The sequence below is a fragment of the Gossypium hirsutum genome, chromosome D11 (assembly GCF_007990345.1).
Source record: "Gossypium hirsutum isolate 1008001.06 chromosome D11, Gossypium_hirsutum_v2.1, whole genome shotgun sequence".
Classification (NCBI taxonomy): Eukaryota; Viridiplantae; Streptophyta; class Magnoliopsida; order Malvales; family Malvaceae; genus Gossypium; species Gossypium hirsutum.
The window spans coordinates 8,782,444-8,806,303 of NC_053447.1; the positions used below are offsets into that span (position 1 = coordinate 8,782,444).

At 35.3% G+C, this 23,860-nt stretch overlaps 5 protein-coding genes across 10 annotated transcripts; 2 read left to right on the forward strand and 3 right to left on the reverse strand.

Annotated features, from left to right (window-relative positions):
• Nucleotides 1-1,779: 1,779 nt before the first annotated feature.
• On the forward strand, nt 1,780-5,025 carry LOC107924524 (mitochondrial carrier protein MTM1). Of its 3 annotated transcripts, none has more exons than XM_016855014.2 (10): nt 1,780-2,297; nt 2,436-2,495; nt 2,593-2,718; nt 3,094-3,153; nt 3,291-3,461; nt 3,578-3,677; nt 3,818-3,909; nt 4,010-4,159; nt 4,420-4,478; nt 4,833-5,025. In XM_016855014.2, exons 1-10 carry the CDS (start codon nt 2,067-2,069, stop codon nt 4,966-4,968), a joined length of 1,185 nt encoding a protein of 394 aa, XP_016710503.1. In that variant the 5' UTR covers nt 1,780-2,066; the 3' UTR covers nt 4,969-5,025. The 3 variants fall into 3 exon arrangements, with proteins under 3 accessions (XP_016710503.1, XP_040961854.1, XP_016710504.1); XM_041105920.1 differs by lacking the exon at nt 4,833-5,025 and adding an exon at nt 4,599-4,810 and having other exon boundaries at nt 1,787-2,297; XM_016855015.2 differs by lacking the exon at nt 1,780-2,297 and adding an exon at nt 2,873-2,915.
• A 485-nt stretch (nt 5,026-5,510) lies between these two features.
• Nucleotides 5,511-6,438, reverse strand: LOC107924525 (arabinogalactan protein 20). The gene is made up of 2 exons (XM_016855016.2): nt 6,041-6,438; nt 5,511-5,785 (listed from the first exon to the last, which is right to left on the reverse strand). Exons 1-2 carry the CDS (start codon nt 6,162-6,164, stop codon nt 5,682-5,684), a joined length of 228 nt encoding a protein of 75 aa, XP_016710505.1. The 5' UTR covers nt 6,165-6,438; the 3' UTR covers nt 5,511-5,681.
• A 1,598-nt stretch (nt 6,439-8,036) lies between these two features.
• Nucleotides 8,037-13,607, reverse strand: LOC107924264 (tubulin gamma-1 chain). Its single transcript, XM_016854623.2, has 12 exons — nt 13,065-13,607; nt 12,537-12,737; nt 11,984-12,095; nt 11,348-11,748; nt 10,968-11,021; nt 10,796-10,900; nt 9,787-9,861; nt 9,639-9,683; nt 9,331-9,459; nt 8,875-8,979; nt 8,700-8,798; nt 8,037-8,316 (listed from the first exon to the last, which is right to left on the reverse strand). Exons 1-11 carry the CDS (start codon nt 13,191-13,193, stop codon nt 8,733-8,735), a joined length of 1,422 nt encoding a protein of 473 aa, XP_016710112.1. The 5' UTR covers nt 13,194-13,607; the 3' UTR covers nt 8,037-8,316; nt 8,700-8,732.
• Nucleotides 13,608-14,785: 1,178 nt separating this feature from the next.
• Nucleotides 14,786-18,947, reverse strand: LOC107924265 (CMP-sialic acid transporter 1). 2 transcript variants are annotated; one of them, XM_016854625.2, is made up of 9 exons: nt 18,707-18,947; nt 18,461-18,544; nt 18,159-18,373; nt 17,972-18,050; nt 17,211-17,380; nt 16,820-17,006; nt 16,501-16,578; nt 15,165-15,328; nt 14,786-15,047 (listed from the first exon to the last, which is right to left on the reverse strand). In XM_016854625.2, exons 1-8 carry the CDS (start codon nt 18,755-18,757, stop codon nt 15,185-15,187), a joined length of 1,008 nt encoding a protein of 335 aa, XP_016710114.1. In that variant the 5' UTR covers nt 18,758-18,947; the 3' UTR covers nt 14,786-15,047; nt 15,165-15,184. The 2 variants fall into 2 exon arrangements, with proteins under 2 accessions (XP_016710114.1, XP_016710113.1); XM_016854624.2 differs by having other exon boundaries at nt 14,786-15,328.
• Nucleotides 18,948-21,105: 2,158 nt separating this feature from the next.
• LOC107924359 (serine/threonine-protein kinase HSL1) lies at nt 21,106-23,856 on the forward strand. Of its 3 annotated transcripts, none has more exons than XM_041105924.1 (3): nt 21,106-21,247; nt 21,356-23,268; nt 23,405-23,856. In XM_041105924.1, exons 2-3 carry the CDS (start codon nt 21,384-21,386, stop codon nt 23,548-23,550), a joined length of 2,031 nt encoding a protein of 676 aa, XP_040961858.1. In that variant the 5' UTR covers nt 21,106-21,247; nt 21,356-21,383; the 3' UTR covers nt 23,551-23,856. The 3 variants fall into 3 exon arrangements, with proteins under 3 accessions (XP_040961858.1, XP_016710255.2, XP_040961859.1); XM_016854766.2 differs by having other exon boundaries at nt 21,372-23,268; XM_041105925.1 differs by having other exon boundaries at nt 21,128-21,247; nt 21,490-23,268.
• Nucleotides 23,857-23,860: the final 4 nt, after the last annotated feature.

Below are 23,860 nucleotides of genomic sequence, written 5' to 3' on the forward strand. Positions count from 1 at the left end.
GCTAAGCTTCTTACTAGTTCCAAACAAAACTTTCCCTTTAAACAATAAACGGTACCCAATAGAAAAAGCAAAATAAAATAATTAGCAATCAAAAATGATTTTGTCCAAACACCTGATGGCAAAAACCATTATAAAGTAGAGCCTCACTAAAGCCCTACCCTTCCATTCTTTAATATTCCATATTGTTCCTCAAGCTTTCCACCACAGCCAAGAGATAAAAAACGCTGGAGCCGAAAAATGTTAAAATAATTGATAGTAACTTGTTAAAAAAAAGATAAAGCCATGCATGGAGTTTAAAAGTAGTAATACAGTAGTATTTTGATGTGTGGGCTATGTTTTCCATCGATGGAGTGGAATGAAAACAAACTGCAAACTCTCATGGAACGATAAAATCAAAAACAGTATCAGCTTCTGCATGAATTGTTGAGAACAATATGGTCGTCATAGTGACATTTGAGGAGAGGAAGCCACCAGAGAGTAATTGATGAGAGCTTGCTTTTGCATTTGTAGGTAAGTCAATGTCGCCACTTCTATTAGCTATTATTCAGTCTTGGAAAATCCTGGGAAACTGCAAGTTTTCCACAAATACAGTATCAGATATGCCATTTACCATAGGTTGAAATGCTGAATCGTCATCGTAGTAGTCACCTAATCCTTTAATCTCTTATATATATATATTATTATAATATATGGTTCTCAATCTTTGGTTGGTTCCTGTAATCCAAAGATGATAAACAAATCAGGTTACATGTTTCAAAGGCTCTCATTTTTGGCCTATGTTCTTAGTGGACTGAACTAATATATATTTATGCTAAGAATAACAAATGACTCCCAAGTTATTTATTCATTGTTATCTTTTTAATGGATGATTAGAAATAGAACATTAGAGGTATTATAGGTTTTGGCCTTAATTTGGTCTGCGTATGTCGTTTAACCCATGCAGACCAAACTGAGGGTTGTACTAAGCATGGCATTGAAATGGATGAGGAAGAAACTGTGAAGAAAATTGAAGGAGTTTCCAGGTTTCTCGTTTCATGCAGTAGAATTTTTTATTCAACCACTTGAAATGGCACAATGCTGTTGGAAATTATGCAGTAAAATTATTTATGATTTTATCATGTAATTCACCAAGAAGTTCAGTTACGTATTCAAAAGATGCCTTTGCATGTCATTTTTCGCTGGTGATGACTCTTATTAATTTTTTATCATACATATTCAACTCATGCAATATCATGGAATTAATACTTGTTTGATGGGATTGCAAATCAAACTCGGCTGTATTTATACAGCAAACTGAAGTAGCTCAACCTCCTTTCTCGATACATGCATAGAATCATAATCAATATTCAGCTAATTTATGTGACTATGAACTTTTCATTGTTTCAATATCAGACTTTTTTTCAAATTTGGTTATATATTATGATTTTTTAATGTATGCTGTCCATTATTTACGCTAAATAAAAATCATCAATTGTAAGGTGCATTGTATTTGTAAGGAGATAAGTCAAGTTCGAGAATTAAAAACAAAATTATTGAAAAGAATATTAAACCCTAACATGAAGAATACTTTAATTCTACCAAAATAAAATAAAAACCATACAGTATACAGTAATCCAGACTTCTATGGGGCTTAATTTGATAATTAGCCCAATCTTAGAAATCTTTCGATAAAGAAAAATCCGACAGTTTAATAGGGCTGAAGGAGCAGCTCTATATTGGGCCAACGAGAGTTTTGGGTTTCCTGAAAGGAAAAAGGAAAGTGGAAGGACCGATTGGCCTTTGCCTATGCAACGCTGAGTCGCTTGGCGCCCTTAATTCCACGCCACGAATCACATTGCCTCGCCTCCTCTTCAGTTTTCCCTTCCGCATGCAAAAATCTGCCTCTTTCTGTTATTATAATAATACTAATAAAAGAAGGAAAGCCCTGGAAGAAACTTTTGTAACTAGCTAATCTAAAATCTTCCAATAATTTGTTCAACTTGAACTTCTTGGTCCTCACTCTTCATTTGACGTTTCTCTTTATTTCTTTCGATGAAAATTTGATTGGCTGCAAGAACGAGAGAGAGATGGTAAGCTCGAGGCAGGGGTTTCCTTCATGGATAAGCGCTGCCTCCGGCACCAGAATTGATTTTGAAGGAAACGCTGATAACATGTTGAAAACTGCCCACGACGATTCTACAACCCAAAAGCCTATAGCTGTAGCCGACGTCAATTTGAGCTTCGAAGAGAGGGCTTTCTCTGCCGCCGGTGCCGCTTTTATTTCCGCCATCATCGTTAATCCTCTCGATGTCGCCAAGGTATCTAATTTTCCTTTCTTCTAAATAATTAGCCTTTTTGTTTTTTCAACGTAAAAAAGAAACCCAATTCCTAGAATTAATCAAAATTCTCTCAGAAGATGTGTTAAAAATCGTAAAATGATTTGTTTTTCGATCCAGACAAGGTTGCAAGCACAGGCTGCTGGAGTTCCTTACAAGACTTGCTTTGAAACAAATACGGTACTTATCAATTTCATTAGTTTCCTTGTTTTCAGCATCTCAATTTACTCCCTTGGTGAATATTTTGGTGTTTTCCTCCGTTGCTCTTCCTTTTTAGATGTTCCCAGATATGAGAAGCTCTCAATCATGTTCGCGTTTGGTTGTTGGCTCTGAACCACTATGTCCCCCTGAGTGTCATAGGTACACTGGAACACTTGATGTTTTCTACAAAGTCATTCGTCAGGTTGGTTGTTTTCTGCACTTGCTAATTACTATATTAGGCTTGTTCTTCAAGTGCTTGATGCTGTAATGGCACTTCTGTTTAATAAATAAGTTCTTTTCTTTCTTTTCTTTTTTTGTTAAATAAATGGGATGTTGTATTTCTTCGGTACACACAGGTAAAAGAATCTCGGTGAAACACAGCTGATGGCTAACTTAGTGGTAGATGTTTTACACTTTTGTGAAAGCAATTTTTAATCCATCTAAGCATAATCATCCAAACATTCATTATATATGCATTATAATCTCTTTATATATACACATTTGTATTATCACCTTCATATTTCGATGCACAGATTATTGCTTATTTTTGGAGGTTCACGGGAGTGAATTTTTGCAGGAAGGTTTTGCCAGACTGTGGAGAGGAACAAATGCAAGTTTAGCATTGGCTGTGCCGACTGTAAGTCTTTCATTTTAATGGCTTCCCTCCAGGCCTCCATTGCATGTTTTTATCCCTTGCATTAGTGCGAGGAAGCATTTTTATGTGCTTATATTTTTTTGGCTCCTCGTGGGCTCTGTTCTTTTCTTGTCATTCAGGTTGGCATTTACATGCCCTGCTATGACATTTTCCGCGATTCAATGGAGGAATTCACAACTAATAATGCTCCAACTTTGACCCCATATGTCCCATTGGTAGCAGGCGTATTTGCACGTTCTTTAGCTTGCATATCTTGTTATCCTATTGAACTGGCCAGGACCCGCATGCAGGTATAAAATCATCTGTGCTTCATCTAATATAACCAGGAATTAGTATAATAATCCTCAATTTGTATTCTGCAGAAATGAATGAAGTTCAACTTTATGAATATTTAATTTATTACCAGGCATTTAAAGAAACTAAAAGTGGTATCAAGCCTGCAGGCGTATGGAAGACATTAGTTGGAGTAATCAACCCAGTGACAAGCACAAATTGCATTCAAAACTGTAAGTTAATTATTGGAGTGAGTTACTCTCTGCCTGAAAAAGTATAATTTTGGCATTGAATGAGAAATTTTATCGCAATTGAGAAAGTTTGATTAAACTAAGCAAGATGCTCATTATTGCTGACATATTCTTCATAACAGTACAAAACTACCGCATCCTATGGACTGGCCTTAGTTCACAACTTGCTCGTGATGTTCCTTTCTCTGCAATCTGTTGGGCAACACTTGAGCCGGTGAGATAAAGCTAAGTGTCCCCCCCTCCTCCCCCCAAAAAAAATGTTTAATGCTACCTTATGCATTCAACATAATTCTTGTTTCTTTCGACCTTTTCAGATCAGGAGAGAACTGCTTGTGTCAGTGGGTGATGAAGCTGGTGCAGGTAGCATCCTTGGGGCAAACTTTGCTGCTGGTTTTGTGGCAGGAAGCATTGCAGCAGCTGTTACCTGTCCCCTAGATGTTGCAAAGACCCGACGGCAGATAGAGGTCTTTAGTTTCTTCATATGAATTTCATTTCGGTTTAGATAGGATGAAAGCAGGCACCCACACACACAGTCACACACACAAACACAGTAAAGTGATCTAACTGATTACCTAAGGATTATATTCAGAGCATCACTTGCTCTACACATATGTGACCATAGGAGAGCAACTATTTCTGAGAAAAGATTTAACTAGTTTTTTTATTCAGATATATGCTATGGATTGGTGCATTTCGTTCTGAAACTTTCTTTCATGATTTTCAGAAAGATCCTGTCAAGTCATTAGAGATGACTACAAGAAAAACTCTACGTGAAATTTGGAGGTACGCAATATTCCTTTTCCTTGAGATAATATTGCATCTTTGTTCTAGTTGCAGTCAAGTGCATAGTAGCAGATCTTCTAGTAAATGACTGAATGAATGCATCTCTTATGTCCTAACTAGAACAACATAGTTTTAAACACTCCAATGGGGTAACACAAAGGACAAGGAGCAGCAATAGGAGGCGAATGCTGACTTTTATTTTATAGCAGAAGTGTGTGTGCTTGAGGCCAATTTTAGGAAATACAATTGCTCTATCTTGTAGTCAAGCTGCCTAATATATTAGGTTAGCTCATTCAAGGTTATATGCGTATTCACTTTAATTAACTTACTGTACCAAGCTGTTATTTGGTGCAGGGATGGAGGGATGAAGGGACTGTTTGCTGGACTTGGTCCTCGTGTTGGTCGCACTGGTCCGTCTGTGGGGATTGTTGTTTCATTTTATGAAGTTGTCAAGTTCGCTTTACATTACAGACACGAAGATCATGAGTGAAAGACTTGGATTTGTGCCACAACTATGGTTGATTTAATGATTCAAGTATAGTCACCCGACTCAATGATGTAAATAAAAGAATTAACACACTTCTGGTCCCCCATAAAAAATTCCATCATGTCGCTTCAAACCACTTTGGCAAAGCTTTTTTCGTGGATACCCATGCTCATGACTCAAATGATTCCAGGATCAGGAAATTCCAGGCTGTATATTTCCTTTTCTTTTTTTCTTTTTTCACATAATGCAAGCCTAATGTTGCAAGTTGAAACAGAATTACAGAAACACTTATTTTTTTTCTGTTAAGAATATATTTGGAATAAAGTTTGTTTTGATGGTTTAATTGTTTCAAGTACTTGAATAGATAGAAAGCGCAAAATGTGCTCAAAACCTGCCCCATTGTTTGAGATTGGAGAGAAACATTAGTACCCATTTGCAGTTCTTTTTACTTTTTAGTTATCCTCCTTTAGAAAGAAGGAAGCTAAAAGATTAGCAGGGACAAAAGGAGGATTCCAAATGTTATTGAAAGCAAAAGAATCAAGTAGTGGAGGCAACACAGTAGGCTATCATTTCAGGAATCACATTAATCAATCAATCTCTCAAAACCAATGCAAACCATTAACCACTACATCCATCACCCAAAAAGAAAGGGAAAAAAAAAGGAACTTGATAGATTTATCCACATAGTACTCTGTTACCAAAATGAATAATATAATTTAAAAGAAGGTGTAGGAGGACGCGTCTAGAGGGTGGATAAGGTATGTAAGCACCAGTGCCACAAGCATCAGAACGTAAGCAATCCCTTGGTCAATTGAAGTTCCTGCCCAAAATCAAATGGATATAAGTAATTAATTATTTAATGCATTTGATTTTGGGGGGAAAAGCCCACTGTATTTATTTTAACTGTGAGAAAAACAATGCCTTTAAGGAAAAATGAGAACCGTTTCAGAGTGAAAAGAAGAAAAAAAAAAAAAGAGAGTAGATTTTGGCAATGCCTGAATAGTGTCATAAGGAAGGCAGTATTGAAAAGATCTAAAGGTCCAAAAACAGCATGTTAAAGATATGGATTAGTTACCATCACTTGTAGGAGAAGGAGCTGGTGCAGCAGACTGAGCTTCAACATTGGGTGAGACAATAGCAAAAACAAGAGCAAAGATGGTCACAACTCTCATAAGAACCCTGAAAGAAATGACTGCCATGTTTGCGCAGAAACCCTTTCTAAAATTATCAGCAGGGAGCAATATGAGAGAGAGCGCTGAAGAAAAACACAAAGTTGAAAACCCCAAGGACTAATGCAGAAGAGAGAAAACTTGGGTTTAAATAAAGAGGTTGAGATTGTATTATAGGGAGTTAAAAATGAGTTTGTATTTTAATTTTGTAATTTGTAAGCAGTAAAAATGGGGGGAAATGAGACTTGGGGGAGTGTGGGTGTGGGTCAAGCCTTTTTTTCTGTATTGTTGTTGAGACAGACTGTTCATGGGTTGTTGCTTAGTTGTTGTTTTCTCCTTTCATACCAAACTCTTGTTTTCTTAACGTTATTCTCGATATTGGATTAAACCGCTATTAGTTCCTTTACTATGTTGACAATTAAGTGTTGCTGCTATCATTTCAATTAATAATATTCTTTTATCCAAAATTAATTTGAATTTAAATTCAAACAAGAATATACTTTCCCCATTTTAAATTAGATTGCTAAATACAAATTCGGTGGTTATTTAGTAGATATACTTTCATATGAATTTAACATCAACTTCTTGTTTCAGTTTAGATTTACAACTTAGGATGAGAGATACCTGCACTTCACCCATAACTATAATTTGTTTTGGATTTGGATACTATGTGTAATTGCACCCATGTAATACATTTAAGTAATTATGGTAATTAATTAATCTCTTGAGTGTAATTCAAATATATATAAGTAGTCATGATTATATTCGAATTTTTATTTTTATTTTTTAAATTTAGATGTATTTACATTCTGCCTTTAAAAAAATTCTTTGTAGTTACAAACATGTAATTACTATATTAATAATTACACTTTTTTACCATTACTCATATCCAAGCACACCCCTTAAAAATAAATCAATTAATTTCGCATAATGTAATGAAATTTCATCTCAATTAGACTAGGAGAAGTTCAAGTACTATAGGATATATTCTTTAATAATAACGCTTTTTTGGCCGAACCTTAATCAGTAATTTTTGTGTTCGTTTAATTTTAACTTCAAATATATTTTAAACTTAATATAATTCAACCCTAAACGAGGTTAGATGTCAATCGCCATTTGCAGATACAACTTGCAGCCTCTCTCATTCGGTCTTTGTTTTCTTGTTCTGGGCCACTGTCGCCTGACCATCATTATCAACTTTGCTGTCAATTGGTCAAATTGACTGCAGACTGAGTGATTGTTGACTCCCATTCAATTAACAACCCTTTCAACATTTGTCTATCAAAGGTTTCTATATCAACAGTTAATTCCAGGAGCTGAATGAGATAAGCGATGCCGACAATCTAAATTAACATAGTCTAGAGTTTCACATCAGCTCCCATCCAGCCCAAGCATCCAAATGATATAATTTAATGATTGATGCATGGTTTTTTCAACTTTGAAATGAAAAAGAAATTCGAATACTCTTTTAAGTTTTAACGAATATAAAGAACACGGAGCTGCAAGTAGAACACAAAAACTAACCACCCTACGGCCTCGGGTACCCTCCAGCTGCCAACGTTATTTGGCAGTAGCCGTCGCTACAGAAGTTCTGCATGATATTATTATTTTATACATGTATAGTTGTATTTATCCTACTGGTTATTGCTTTGAGAAATTCAAATAAACAATTAAAAATTGCAGCATAGGCGAGAAAAAACGTCATTCAAATTATATACGGTACGGGATGGGACCAGACCATGATATAAGCATATATTCACACAAATGATATGACAGCACATGCTATGTCGATCCCGTGCACGATGATAACTTTTGTTTTGAATTAGAATGATATTCCCACTCAAACCATTTTAAATGGTTACCAATTCTAATCCTTTTAGCTCCACTCCAAAAACAGATCTGTTAGGATAAAACTTTTAACTACCACGGCACACAACACCTAACAAATCCTACGCAAAAATATACATCCAACTCAAACCAGGCGCAGGTGTTTCTCAAGAAGTATCAGTAAGATCCTAAAATCAAACTCAAAACAATTACCCAATTACAAGCCAAGATGCTATCATCCTAAAATCAACTTTTCTTCTGTTAAATACACAAAACCGGATACACAAGGATATTAAAAAGAAAAACTAAAATTGCATTCCACTCCCCACAATGGTCCTAATATTTATGCGGTATCCTGTAAGAAACAAATTCCAATTCAAACCAAGTGACCTTCATAATTGTAGTAAAAAAATTAACAAAATTGCACGGGAGAGTGCACACACATAAGGTAGTAACAGACGCATGAAGAAACTAATGCATATAAGGACATTAATGGCCTTACTAAAAGACAATGTATATGTCAGGTGCCAAGGGAAAAAACCAAAATTAATAAGAAAAAGAAAAAGCGGTATTTTCTTCAATTTTCATTTCAGAACCACATCAAAACCTAAGGCAAGGACTGAAAATGACTGCAGATTCTAAATCAACTTTAGTGTCTCAATAACTCCACCACAAGAGTTGAATAACTTAATAGTAGTAGTACTTTTGCAAAAAATGAAACAACCTACAGTTCCTTACCTGAGAAGAACTCACAATTGAGCCTTATTCTGTTCACACAGCCAATTTCGGATCCAGTGTTCCTGAGGCATTTCCTTCTCCAGTTAAATTCTCAGGATCCTGCATATAACATTATTATCAATTAAAGCCAAGAGGTTCTCAAAATTGGAGAAGTTGGGGCCAGCTAGGCATTTACCTCCATTCCCCATTTGATATAATCTGGTGACTCACAAGCCTTGTATTCGTCAACCAAACTTTCAATTATGTCCCTTGATTCATCAAACTCAGAAAGGTCATTGTCCTGTTAATGTTGAATGAGATTAGGATAAAAATACCAATGTGATGTGCACTTTTTAGGTACCCAATCGAAAAATATTATATGATTTGGAAGCAAATGACATGTAGCAGAATTAACAAACAAATCACACTGATGATTTCAGTCATGGATTTGAATCTCTTAACCGATCTAAAGAAGTAACATGCCCTTAGGACAGGCTTACAAATATGTGTGGTTGCATATAAATACATGTTACAACTTCCATCTATTCGCATAAAACTCATGCACGCAGATCTTTGCAATTCATATGAACACACAAAAAGCATAGTGACAGCAATCGTAAATTAGAAAGTGGGCAGAAAGCTGGTAACTCACAGCAAACATTGGGAACTTCCGATAATTGTCAAGAAATGCTTGCTTCTTTCTCAACTTCTCATACTGGCTCAAACATTTGCTGAAGAGGTGTCGGATACTGGTATGACTTGCTAGCATAAGACCACTCACCTGAAGAATGCAATATGCCCTTGTTTATTTTTTCTCCAGCAAAAGGGTCCCTTTTAAGGAGAGCAAAATCATGCTCAAAGTTGTTACCCTTGCTTATTCAGATTAAATATTGTGAATTGTTCTATAATGCAGGCAAAATAAGAGATCTAAAGTCCAAAAGACAAGAACTAGAGTTGTACCCTATGGGCAGTCTGGACATATGGGGACTTTCTAGAAAGAGCAACCTACAAAAACGCAAAAAGAACATAAAGCGATGATGTAAGTCCAGGTATCATAAGAAAAAATAATTACCCAAAGTGAGGACAACTGCTTCAACTATCAAGAGACCTGAATACTTGCAGGGCCCCATTCAATAAAATTTACTAGCTTTCTTTCACGAATCCTCTGTAGACTTTCATGCACCTGATAAAACAGGGGAAATTATTCAGCAAACATTAAAAGCTCAAACCAGTAAGAATAGACAATACAAAAACGATTCCATGAAATTATTTAAGTTGATTTTCAAACACACATAACCATTAACAACTAACAAGCAATCGATTTAAGTTACTCTTCCATTCAATAAATACTAACAAAGTGTACATTAGTAATATAGTTGATCTCACATAGTTGGATTAGGCTTTGTTAAACTTTCAAATGATTTCAAATTGCAACACGCCAAATACTTTCTTCTCTTCCAAGGGAGAAAATATATAGTTACTAGCCACAAGAAATCAAGGTTGGATTTCTCTGAAATGCGCCCTTGTCTCACGGTTTAAACTAGAATATTTTAAGTTGACGTGTGCCTAGGAGCATCATTGCAACCATCTTATCAATATCAATGCTCTAAATTTTCAAGGGGAGAGAAGCACTGGCTATGACCGCAAAACTCAACTATCTTCTGTGAAGAAAATTAACACAATAAGTCTAAAGAAAAGAGATGTTTCTGAAAAGAGAAAGGATAAAACAGAGGTAGAGAAAAAAAAGGACATGAGAATCTATCAAATGTCCAATATCATTTTAAAGAAAAGATAAAGCAAACCGTTGTAAACTTTTGGACAACAGTCAACAGAAGGAAGAATAAGATGTTCAATAACCTAGACAATATATATATTTGCATGCATTCACATGCAAAATCTTAGACCAATTACCACCCTTAAGATAGAAATAACTAAAACCGCTAAAGAATGCACATGTTGTTCTACTGGCCAAAGTCAACAAAAAGGTAATCAACGACTTGCCCAAGAATAAAGAATGATGCATATAATTTTCTTATCCATAATATAAATGTGGGACTTTGGAGATACATTTCCTGTAAAAGCTATAGCATTTCCAAAAAAAAAAAAGTTCAACATACCTGAGTAGGATCTACTTCCCCTTGAATGATATTCAGTATGGAAATATACTTTGCTTGGCTAGCTTCTTTTGTGCGCGCATAAGAGGAAACCATAATATTTTTTGTCTGCCAGGAAGCATAGGGTTAGAAAAATGCAACCCATTTTGAAATAAGTACAACCTACATATCTCACCTGGAGAAGTCTTCTCATAACATCAAGGACAGTAGTTTTGCGAATCACATTGGCCTGCCAGGAAGAGAAACACAGGCATCACACTACACCAAAAAGATCTTTACATGAATAATAAGACTAAAAACAATAATTTAGGACTGATGAGACATACTGAGATAATCGATTTAATAAAAATAAAATATATGGAATTTTAAAGCTTCAGATACATTTTTCACCCCCAACCTCTTTTTTACCCCCAATTATGAAATGAGTAAGTGAATCGATTATAGACAAATTGTGTAAAGGCTCTACTTAACTCTAAAAATCACACAAGGAGCAATTGATCAGGAACCACAATCAACTACAAAGTCATAAATATAAAAAACAAGTATTTGAAGTACCTGGCGCTCCACTGTAAGTGGTGTGTAACCTGTCATAAGAAAATGACATCTTGGGGTTGGAATTAAAGAGGCAAGAAGACCAACCAAATCGTTGTTCATATACCCTGGATACCGCAATGTAGTTGTGCTTGCAGACATCACAGTGGAAACCAAAGAATTTGTTTGAGCAAACGTAGGATTACTTAGATGTAAACGTTCTACAGCAATTCTATTGAGTGCAGTATTGTCAAGAACAACAACACAATCAGCATTTAACGTTAGTCGTTTGAGTGTCAAAAGTGAGTTGTACGGCTGGACCACCACATCGCTTGTCTCCATCTGGTTAGGAAATACACTATAAGTCTGAACCAGCTTCTTGCTGTAGCGGTCATTCAGAGCCTCCAACAGATAGGAACCCATACCTTCATTGTAGATGAAAGCAATCAAGTTGTAACCAAAACAAAGTCTTCAAGAAAATTTCAGTACCTTAGTGGAAGACACTACTACTGCTGGGATCCTAATTTTTGCAACCAAAAGAAACAAACACGTGTGGACATATAAACCAAAAGAGAAAAATAAGCTTAAAATAAATAATTACAAATATTACATAGGCCAGAACAGAGAGTTAAAAACACAAATAAGAAGACGAGAAGAAACCTGAGCCTGTCCCTCCAGCAATTGAATGACAGAGAACAAAACCCTCAAGACTATCACTTCCATCCGCTTCTCTGTCAATCATGTCCATTATATCCTCTTCAACACCCTTTCCCTGTTTGAAAATAATGTATTATTCATGATCAAGGAGCTGGATTTTGATAAAAGATTATTAATACATAACACGTACAAGTCATGAAACTCATGTCAGATTTTTTCATAAAAAAGTTGCAATATGCTTAATGATTTCTATAAACAAGGAAAAATGATTCTAAGATTAAAAAAGAAAAACTGATAACCTCAACATTTCATGAAAGCATATATCTATTGATTCTATTCTGCCATCAATAAAAAATTACTGATACTTGAAATTCTGATCATTTTTTTCCTAATCAACAAGATGATCTGAACATGTGAACTTAAAATAATGTGCAGAAGACCATAATTGTTTCTGACTGTTACTTGAAACATACTATAATGATGGAGAAGGGAGATAAAAGTGATAAAAAACAAAAGTTGAAACATTACTCGAATAGGATCCACCAAAACATGCTACCTGATGATATCCACTGGCCCAGTTGTTTCCAGCACCTCCACCATGATCAGAAACAAAGATGTTTTCGTGATTGTATAGATTTTTGTATTCACTATTTTGAATTCCATTAATTACTCTAGGTTCCAAATCTATGAGTAAAGCACGTGGTATATAGTGCTGATCGTCAGCTTGGTAGAAAAAGACATCTTTCCTGTCACCTCCCTGCATCATCCGTGCCGAGAAAATCAAGACATAGAGATACCGATGTTTAAATCGCAAGAACCAACTCACTCCTTATTCTTTTATATCTCACATAAAATCATCTCAATATCAACAAATTACGGGCTATGTGTCCCTAATGGGGACCTAATCTGACAGCTTAATTATCAAGTACTTTTTTTAAAAATCATCATAGACATTTAATTATTAGTAAAACTGCAAATAAATAGAAAAAAATTCAATATGAATTCCCATAATTAACTGGAAAGTGAAGCTTTAAAGTACAAAAAGTAACAATACGAAGAGAAAACCTCAAAAGAAAAAGAGAACCTGAGTAGCGAAATCTTCAAGAATGCCTTCTTTGCTGATGCCGTGTTCGAGGCAGAGCTGTTTCCAAAACTCCATTCCAATCTGGTTCCCGCATTGTCCCACCTGCAGTGTTATGATTTCTCTCGGCATTTCTTCTTTCTTTTTTCCTTTCGCTTGAAACTAGGGTTTAGACTTTAGATCGGTAGGCGCAAAAGAAGGCCTGGCGCCCGACGCTTTTTGAAGGGGGAAAAAAAACAGAAATGATGAGAAGAGCCTTTCCGCTTTTTTATATGCCAGTGACACTGACCGGTACAAACAGTGTATAATTTATATTATGCGCCGGCTTGCTTTTGCCTAATAATAAATGCTAACGTGCGCTTTAGCTTAACCCGACCTTCCCATCCTACTCCTCCGTCTCTCCCTCTCTCACGGGTTTGTTTATAAAATTGGGCTTCATTTAATGCGTTCCCATCCAAGGTCTACCCAGGTTACTCTTACTCTGTACTTTTTACTTGATTATTTGGGCTCAACACGCTCCCAAGGCTAACCACTAACTAGTTCTTGGACGGACCTGAACAAATTCAGAACTGGAGGCCGATGTCAGAAAATATTCGTTTCAGTATAAACAGGGAAACTATAGTCTATAGAATGTATTACTACAGTATTATCTAACTAAAATAGATAGCTCCAGTTACCATATTCTTAATCATTTAGCGTTGTCCTATTTATTGTTTGCATTTCATATAGATTTATTTCCTCTGATTATTTTTTATCGTTCTTCAAAATATTTTTTTCAAGTCATTTCTTGATCACGTAAACAAAACCAGATCAAATTGGAACTATCGAAAGCATACCAAGAAAATAACAGTCTTGTAGCTTCAATAATTGTAACGTGGAGGGATCAAAAGAAATACAAATCTAGCGAGCCCAGACAAAAGCTCCCATGGCGAACTTTCTCTTGTGCTCAACATCTCCGGAAATGGGTAAGCTTCCACTCTAGCATGACCTCGTAGTCAGCTTTGTTGTACCTTGGTAGTACAGTGACATCTAGAAGTGGCTGCACCAGTTCCTAGCTTGCTGACCATTTGGCCCACTGCACTGGCTACTGGTTTGACACCCATTTCTGAAACACCTAAACCGTGTGGTTATTTGGTTGTGGCCTACTGGCCTTTTTATAGATGAACTAATGTAGGGGTATGTATTGGAGCAAGCATTGTCGAGGAGGTGATGCGATATTCCAAATTAGACGTAACTAAGAAAACAAAACTTCTCAAAATCGAGGTGGTTTCCTACCATCTACCCATTTATAATTTCATACTAATAAATGGTAGTAACCATAATAATTCGATTTGCCATAACAGGCCAGCATTTTGCCAGACCTGCCAGCTTCTAAAATAGGGTTAGCCATATCCTTGGTTTTGGCTTCTTCAGGGCCTCAAAACCTTCGGGCATTGGCAACAATGCAGCATAATTGGATCTACATATTTAGACTTTTCATTTAATATCATCTAAACAAAAGTAATGACTGACTTAGAACATCAATAGCAGGCATTTGTCCCACCAATCCAACAGAACAACCTTTAAGCAATTCATTGCGGCGGTCTGTGGTCACTGCATTGTTAACAAAGCTGCAGCTAAAATCTAAAATCTTGTAAAGGAAAAACATCAGCCACTTATGATGGTTTGATTTGTACCATAGTTGTCGATATCTATAAAAGCAAAACAATATAAGCCAGACTCGGTCAAGAAACAGTTGCTTTGAGTACTGCTCGCTTTCATTAATCCATTACAATAATGCATAGTTCTCTTTCCAACTATCTGTTAACGTCTCATCAAGAAACAGAAGACAACTCCATAAAACAAAGGGAATTAACCTTCATTTGTATGAATATGTAGGAAACAAGGTTTTTTCTCATAACTCAAATGAGAAAATGACCATTCCAAGTAATCAAACATGACCACGTTACCTTGTTAGTGGGACTCATTTTCATGTCCCATGTTCAGCTGTAAAAAATAAAAATTTTAACTAAATACCTAATTGATGAATTTCAATTGGTAGGCGGTGAAACTTTTAATAAATTTAATTTCCTTTAATAGGAGAATTGCAAAAGAATTACATACTTCAGAAAAGATGTTGATGGTCATGACTCTGCTTTATGGTCATCTGAAACAATGACAAGGCTATCTGGATCTGATCTAACTGTTGGAGGCAGGCCTACAAGCATACTTGGAGGAGCAAAATACATATGTAGAGACATCATGCAAATAATGATTCCCAAGAAAAGCTGAAAAAATGCCAAGAAGAGCAAAATAAGCAATCCAATGTTCAACAATTGCCAAACAAAACTAGCAGCATAACCGTCAGAGGAGCCCCGAAAAGTTTTTGTATGTTTCAAGAACTATATTCACATAAAATGACCAAAACAGACAGGATAACTCACAGATCACCCGACAAGTGGATATAAAATTCCAGACCATATGTGTGTATATGTGTCTCTTTGTGTGAGAATTTCTTGTTAACCATGAAACTAAAACTAAAAGCCCAACGAAATATAAATTTAACACCATCATCCAGGTTTGGAACACAGCTACGATAACACACTTAGAGACTTAGTGTGTGCTTGGTTAAGTGAAAATTCTGAAGGACGAAAAGAGAGAGTGGAAAAGTGGAAAGAAAATAAATTTTAAGTGCATTTGATAAGAAAGAAAAAGTGAGAAGAAAAAAAAAAGGAAGGATAAACAATTTCTCATCGTGCATAAAAACAAGTCATTCTGAATTGGAATGCTAAGAGGGGAGAAATGAGAGAGATGTAAGTTAAATGTGCATATTTACAAGATTCTGTATTTTCTAAAATTTTTATTTTCCTTCCTCTTATGTTTTAACTCTACAAAGCAATGAATGGAAAGGAAATTACTTTTCCTTTCATTTTTAATACCAAGTTAAACCAATGGAAAGAAAAATATATATTTTATCCTTCTCTTTTTCTCCTCCTTTCTCCATCTTTCCGATTTTCTTTTCAACTTACCAAGCAAAGCCTTAGAGACTGAATTAGGGGATGGCTATCCAGTTCAGACCACAATTGATAACATATTCAGGACTATGTGTGAGAGCATTTTTCATTAACCATGAAACTCAACCCTGAAAAGAAAATGAATTGAATAGCTATATCCAGGTAGACTTGCCCATGGGCTGCGCAGAATCGGAGCAGATATTTTTTACTTCCCTTACCCAGGCCCAGCCCAAAAGTCCATATTACGATTGTTAAATAGTAGAGTATTAAACACGGTTTTTATATATTAATATTATTTATACATTAATAATTAAATTTAAATAAAATATGTTTCTAATTATTAACTATTAATTTGGGCTGGGACAGCTTGAATTGAAAAAACCTATCCAAGTATAGCCTGACATTTAAGTTGGATATCTCGTTTAGACCACAGCAATGAAGCCTACCTGAAGTGTTGGCTTGAAACTGAAGAGGAACACAGAGAGAACCATTGTCAATAGCATGGCCATCGATGTGGAATATACCTGAATGAATAAGCATAAACAACTAGTTGTTAAAGAACTTGAAAAAAAAAAGAAGAGACGAATTCTACCCAAAATTTCAGATTGTCACGAAGCAGTTAAGAAGTTTATAGCATGAAACAAATCAAGGGGAAATCTCCAGGTTCGAACATGAAAACATGAAAAGAATCTATGACAATATAACATTCACCGGCCTACGGATAGAAATCACACACAGAATCAAGAATAGCTACAAAGAAGATACCTTGACTATATTGTCAGCATATTTCATTAACCATGAAACCAAAAGCCCAGTAGAACCTAGATTTAACACAACCATCCAAGTGGTGATGCTGTATCCATTAAACAGCCGTTGCCACCAAGGTCCTTTCTCATATCCAGCTCTAAAATCATCAACTACAAGCCGTGCCATGTTCAAGATTGCACCAAACCTGGAAGAACATAAATGAGAATAAATCAACCAACAATCATGTTCATTACTTTGAATGGCTTGAACTTGACAATATACTAATACACATTGGTTGGTTACATATAAGATTAGAGAAACAAAAAATACTTTAAATGCATAGTAATATTCCTCAAATAATGAGGCAATGAACACTTTACAATAAAAAAAGATAAAGAAAGGAACCTACGTGTACAACTGTACATTCTGCCAGTATAAGCTATCATTGTTTTGCTTCATCAAGAACTCCGTATACACGCCAGCCAATGCGGAAAGACAAGCAGATAAAATTCCTAACATGTATCCTTGAATTGGTGCTGAGAAGAGGGAATCACATGAAGCCTCTCCACAACCTTTGACCTTAATAAAGAGAAGACAGAAGGATGATTTGAATTGTGAAACCTATACTTATACTTCACTAAATTATAAATAGAAAAGAGATGCAGCAAAAGTAAAACAAATTCTAAAATTTTATAGCAGATAACCTACTTCAAGAGCATAAGTGATAGGTCCTAATGAGATACAACAGCTTCCTATGCAGAGATGTTACACTCTTAACTAAGCTGTTGCTCCTTTCCACTCCTCCTAAACCTCACTCTCCTTTTATCTGTCCTTGCTTAAATTTTCAGAATGCAATTAAATTATTAAAGCGTTTATTCCAATTATTACTTGCAAAGAAAATTATCAACTAGTTCTTCCAACTTATTTTTTATTGGATCTCTCTAAACTTGTTTCATAAAAAGTAAAACCATTGCTTGATTTCTCATTTCTCACGTGAGAATCAAGTTTGACCAGCCAAAATACATTAATTTTTTCCAACAGTCAAAACATATTGATCTGGCCTCAAAGTGCATATAACTTCAAGCATTCATAAACTTTTCTTGTACCACAAGTCAATTTAACATAAATAACAGTAGAGAACATAATAATTTAGTTAGACATCTCAAGTACCTGGCTCATGGTTGTTCCAACCGCCAATAGAATGATCGCCATCCACTGCAGATTAGATAGCTTCTTCTTAAGAAATAACCTAAATCAAGCAACAAACTCATCTATTCATTTGTGAGAACAATATCGAGATTGTACACTTTTGAGGACATAAAAAGATAGTTCATATACAGAATACTGAGAGTATCACCTGAATAGAATTCCAGTAGTGACAATCTTCAAATTGCCCATAATCTGATACGTCGAAGTATCGAGATACATAAGAGTAGCAAACTGGACATTATTATGGATTAAGTAAATGACAGAGGGAATGGGGAACAATCGAACAGTTTTCCAATCCGTTGTCATTTTTAGAGGAGGCAATTTCTTACACTCTCTCCATAGAAAAACACTCGATATAATAAGCTGTAAACAAAAACAAATTACTCAAAAATAAACAATCCTTTTTCAGATATAAAATTAAGAAAGTACAATGGAAATTTGAAAAAGTACCTTAAAAACCTCTGCAAGGAAAGGAACGGTGGCGTAATCATATTTATATTTGCCATTGCTTTGCGATAGAGTTGTTAATATCCCCTGCCAAACATTAAAATGAATTTAGATCTAATAGTTATATTAAGTTATTAGGGTTAAGGATTTGAGGGAGGAGAGGAAGGAAATTCATGGGAGTGGGAAAAGCGGAATGAAGAAGGAGAATTGAGAATTAGAGTTTGAAGTAAAAGAGAAGAAAACAGTGACCTCAGAACTGGTGAGGACGGTGAGGAGAAAAGCTGCTATGTACCACTTCATCTTTCATTTCTTATAATCCACGTACTGAAGTAGAAGCATTGTCATCTACTGCAAGAGAGCAACGAGTACTGCGACAGTGAAAGAGCTACCACCATTGGAAGCACCGATCAGTTAATACAACCGACACGTCGTCGTATTTACGCCGCCCCGTTTTCGCGTCGTTTCCTTTTTGTGAGTTAAAACACTTGATTGAGGCTGAGATCATATGTCATTTCTTGTGGGGCCATGGCCCCTTTTTTTAATGGAAAAAAATTAATATAAATTAAATAAAATTTATTTAATAAAATAAATAAAAATTTTTAAAATTTAAATTCTTCTGTTAATCTTTGTACGAGGCTTAAAATGTGTGTTTAGATTTTGTTATATTTAATTTTTATACTTCAATTTAAGAATATTGATCGGATAATATACAATTTTATATATAATATATAATTAATATTAGAATTTAATTAAATATGTTTAATTGTTGTTATTTATTAAATTTAAATATAAGGATAAAATCTATAACTTACATATTACATAGTGAATAGGGATTAATAATAATATTTGAGCTATAAAAAATAATCAAACTCTTTACTCACAATGGGATGAATTGAGTTTGGGCCCATATAAGATATTTAGATTAATTTTTTAAGTTTAAGTTTATCTCGGTCTAGAAAATAAGCTTATTTTTCTTCCTAAGCTCGACCAATTTAATAAAGATAAAATTAGATTCAGCAAATAAATAAAATAAATGTTTTATTCTATTAAACATCATTTTTATATTTTTATATTTTGGTTGAGTTATTTAGTTGGATAGATTTTTATTTTTTTAGGTATTGGGTGAAGGATTTAATTGTTATTGAGTTAGTGATTTAATATAAATATATAATTATTATTTAATATATATAATTAATATAATTATTTCTTATAACATAATATGTTTGAACCAAACTAAGTTTGAACCAAAAAAATCTTGCCCAAGGCCTCCCCCTTTGTAAGTCTTTGGGTCGAGTTTGGGTAAAATTTTATTCTATTTTTTAGTGAAATCTAGAATTTTACTTTAGGCCAACTCATGATAAATCTAATTACAAAAGCTCAAAGACTTACAAAGAGTCAAAACTCAACTACAAGATAAGCATGTACTTAAAATACTATTAAACATATGTTTGATTCTTGAAGAAGTTGTTTTTAATTATTTTATTTAAAGATGATATAAAAGTATGAAAAAATAAAAGTGTGATAGTAATATTAATTATAATTTAAAAGAATGTATACTTTTGTAATTTTATAATTGAGTTAGTGTCTCGAGTAAAGATGACGTAACTCAATAAAATGTTTAAATATAAGTATTACATTAGAAATTCCAAACCGCATAAGTAGGATTTAAAAATTGATATATACTCTCTCTCTCTCTCTTTTAGTGAATTAGAAGAGGAGGGCAAAACCTTAACAACAGCGCAATTATTGCGACTCAAACACATGCCACACCTGGGGCAGGAATACTCTGACTATCAACACATGGGACAAATTAAGTATAAAAAAAAAACATGCTTACTTATAGGAATAAATTTATTCAATTATATATGCTAATCCAAAATAATCATTTCATAAAACTTACGATATACAATATAAAGTTATATTTAAAATTAAAATGATTTACTCAAATATAAATATTAAAATATTTTTTAATAATTGTGAAACTCGATTTAACGTGGAATGAATCTTTTTTATGTTACAATTTACACCAAAACATAGTTTATTGGCATCTCGAAATTCTAAGGTTTTAATTTGAACTTTACAATTAAGCCAATGATTGATGATTAGTGTGCAATTAGAAGGAATAATTCAGTCAAATGTAATAATTGAATTGAAGCTAAATGAGATTAAGTAACAAGGTAAAAAGATTGATATATAACGTCAGGATCCGAGTGTAATCAATTTATTTTACCCCTAGGATTAAGCCTTCACAGCCCTGGAAATACGTAGTCAATCTACGAGAGCAGAAATTGGAGAAGTAAGAAAAATACAGGAAAATAATGCATTAGAAATGGCCGAACAATGCGATCTAAAAGCCATGAACATCGAAACTCGCGGGAACACCATGCCATTGCCACCCAATCTGACAAGTGTTTGGTCACGTCAGTGCCTCGTCAAAAACAAACTTTGCCTTCAATCAGACACACCAATCACCGCCATTACACACACAATTTCCCCGCCCAACACAATACTCCTTGTAATACTAAATTCCATTCACTTCTTTGACATCCCTTTTCATTATCATGTACATGGTTTCGATTCTGGAGTTCTGAATTTTCCTGTTTTTTGCTGAAGTTCGATTCATAAATGGCGGAATCTATCGATTCTTAGTTTTGCTGCTATATTCCCGATTTTTGAAGGAGGTTTTGAATTCTTTTATATTGGGATCGGGGAGGAATTAAAAAAAGCTTCTGTAAGTTCCTATCACCTTCATTGATCCGAAAGGAAGCAAGTTTGGCCTGTTTTTCTATGGTAAGCAATATCATGTTTCTGTAATATTCACTTGTTTTTCATTTGATTCCTCTTCTTTTTAATTCGTATATAAGAGAGCACTATTGTTTACATATGCCGTTTTGATAGAGCCTCCTTGTTCTAGTCTTAGACCAAAATGGAGCAATTTCGGCAGATAGGGGAGGCTTTAGGAAGTTTGAAGGCATTAATGGTTTTTCGTGACAACATCCAAATTAACCAGAGGCAATGCATTTTGTTGCTAGATATTTTTTATTCTGCATACAAATCGATAGCAGATGAAATGAAAGATAACCTGAAATTCGAAGAGAGGAACTTGAAATGGAAAGTTCTTGAAATGCCATTGAGAGAGCTCCACAGGATTTTCAAAGAAGGGGAAGCCTACATCAAGGAAAGCTTGGAATCTAAAGACTGGTGGGTTAAAGCCATAACTCTCTATCAGAATACTGACTGCGTCGAGTTGCATATCAGTAACTTGCTTTCCTGCATTCCGGTTGTCATTGAAGCAATCGAATCTGCAGCCCAACTGTCCGGTTGGGAACAAGATGAAATGCAAAAGAAAAAACGGGTGTACTCCAACAAGTACCATAAAGAATGGATTGATCCTGAACTTTTCCAATGGAAATTTGCAAAGCAGTATCTTGTTACTCAAGATTTTTGCAATAGGATTGACAATGTCTGGAAAGAAGATAGATGGATCCTTAAAAACAAAATCCAAGAAAAGGAAAACTCAAGGTTTAGAAAGCAGGAGAGAAAACTTGCAGATTTGCTTTTGAGAAACTTAGATAGTTCAAAATCTTTAAAAGATAAGCTTTTACCGAGTTCGATTCTATTGGGGTGGAAGGACTATCAGGTTAGACGGCGGCTCGGTAATGGGAGTCAATACAAGGAGGTTTACTGGTTAGGTGAAAGCTTTATTCTGAGACACATAATTGGAGATGTAGAAGCAGTAGCTTCTGATATTTCTTCATTACTATCTCTTTCCCACCCAAACATACTGCATTTCCTTTGTGGATTCACTGATGAAGAAAAGAAGGAATGCCTTTTGGTCATGGAACTAGCGCATAAAAGCCTCTGCGACTGCATAAAAGAAACTTGCGGCCCAAGAAAGCGAACATCGTTTTGTCTTCCGGTCACTGTTGATCTAATGCTTCAGATTGCAAGGGGAATGGAATATCTACACTCAAATAAAATCTACCATGGTGACTTAAATCCTTCCAGCATTTATGTTAAGCTGAGAGGAACATCTTCGGAAGGGTACATGCAGGTGAAAGTTTCAGGATTTGGCTTGTCTTCAATACCTCAGAGGGGAGCAGCAAACCAGAATGAAACACAGTCATTCATTTGGCATGCACCAGAGGTTCTAGAGGAGCAAGAACAGCCAGGAAGTAAAGTGAAATTAAAGTTCACTGGAAAAGCAGATGTGTATAGCTTTGGAATGATTTGCTTTCAGCTTCTTACTGGAAAAGTCCCATTCGAAGATGGCCATCTTCAAGGGGACAAAATGAGCCGAAACATAAGAGCAGGGGAGAGGCCACTGTTTCCTTTCAAGCCACCAAAATCTATAACAAGCTTGATCAAGAGATGTTGGCATGCTGATCCGGATCTAAGGCCTAGCTTCCTATCCATCTGCAGAATTCTTCGGTATATAAAACGGTCACTTCTAATGAACCCTGATTATAACAGTCAGTCGGAGTTACCGGAGCCGCTTGTGGATTACTGTGACATTGATATGAGGCTTCAACGGATATTCCCCACATGGGAAACTCCCAATCCATTATCCACATCACAAATCCCTTTTCAGATGTTTGTTTATAGAGTATTGGAAAAGGACAAAACAGGAGTTCCTCTCAAAGACACTTCGGAATCGGGAAGCGACAGAAATTCGGCTAGTGGCGATGAAAATGTCACTACTGATGAGCTATACACATCAGCAACTGACAGGTCCATGCCTTCACCTGAACCACTGCCTAGGATAAATACTACAATGAAGAAATCTGCAGATATTAGAACAAAACATCCAGGTAATCAACCACATTCTCGAATTTTCTTTTCATTCATGCATTTCCTCTTGAAACAATAAGGCACAACACCAAATTATCGTTTCATGTCAAAATTTAAACATTGGAATTCATGCTGACAGCCTGTCTTCTTTTCCAGTGACACCTAAAGCAAGATCAACAAGACCTCCAACGAATCAGCGTGTCCGCAGTTTCAGAATGAGTTCAGAAAGCCAGCTGCTCCTAGTGAGCCCCAGACTACGGAGATCATCATCCGGCCATGTCTCAGACTCTGAGCTCTCCTAGCCTTTCTCAACATGTTGATTGCTTAGACACAGAAACAATGTTTGATCTAGTTTGCAGTGATGAAATGCTTTGCCAGATCAATAATTACAGGGAAAGAAAAGTTCAACTGAAGATGAAATAGAGTGGAAAAGATAGTATTCAAACAGACAATCCTCGGAACAAGTGCTCAGAGCTTATCGAGTTTTCAAAGTTTTAAGGGCGGGAACATGTCAGCTTACACTGGCTGCACCTTACATCTGTAAATTTGGTAATTGTACTGAACAATCATAATCTTTGATTTATGAAAGACAAAGACATTTTTTGCTACAAC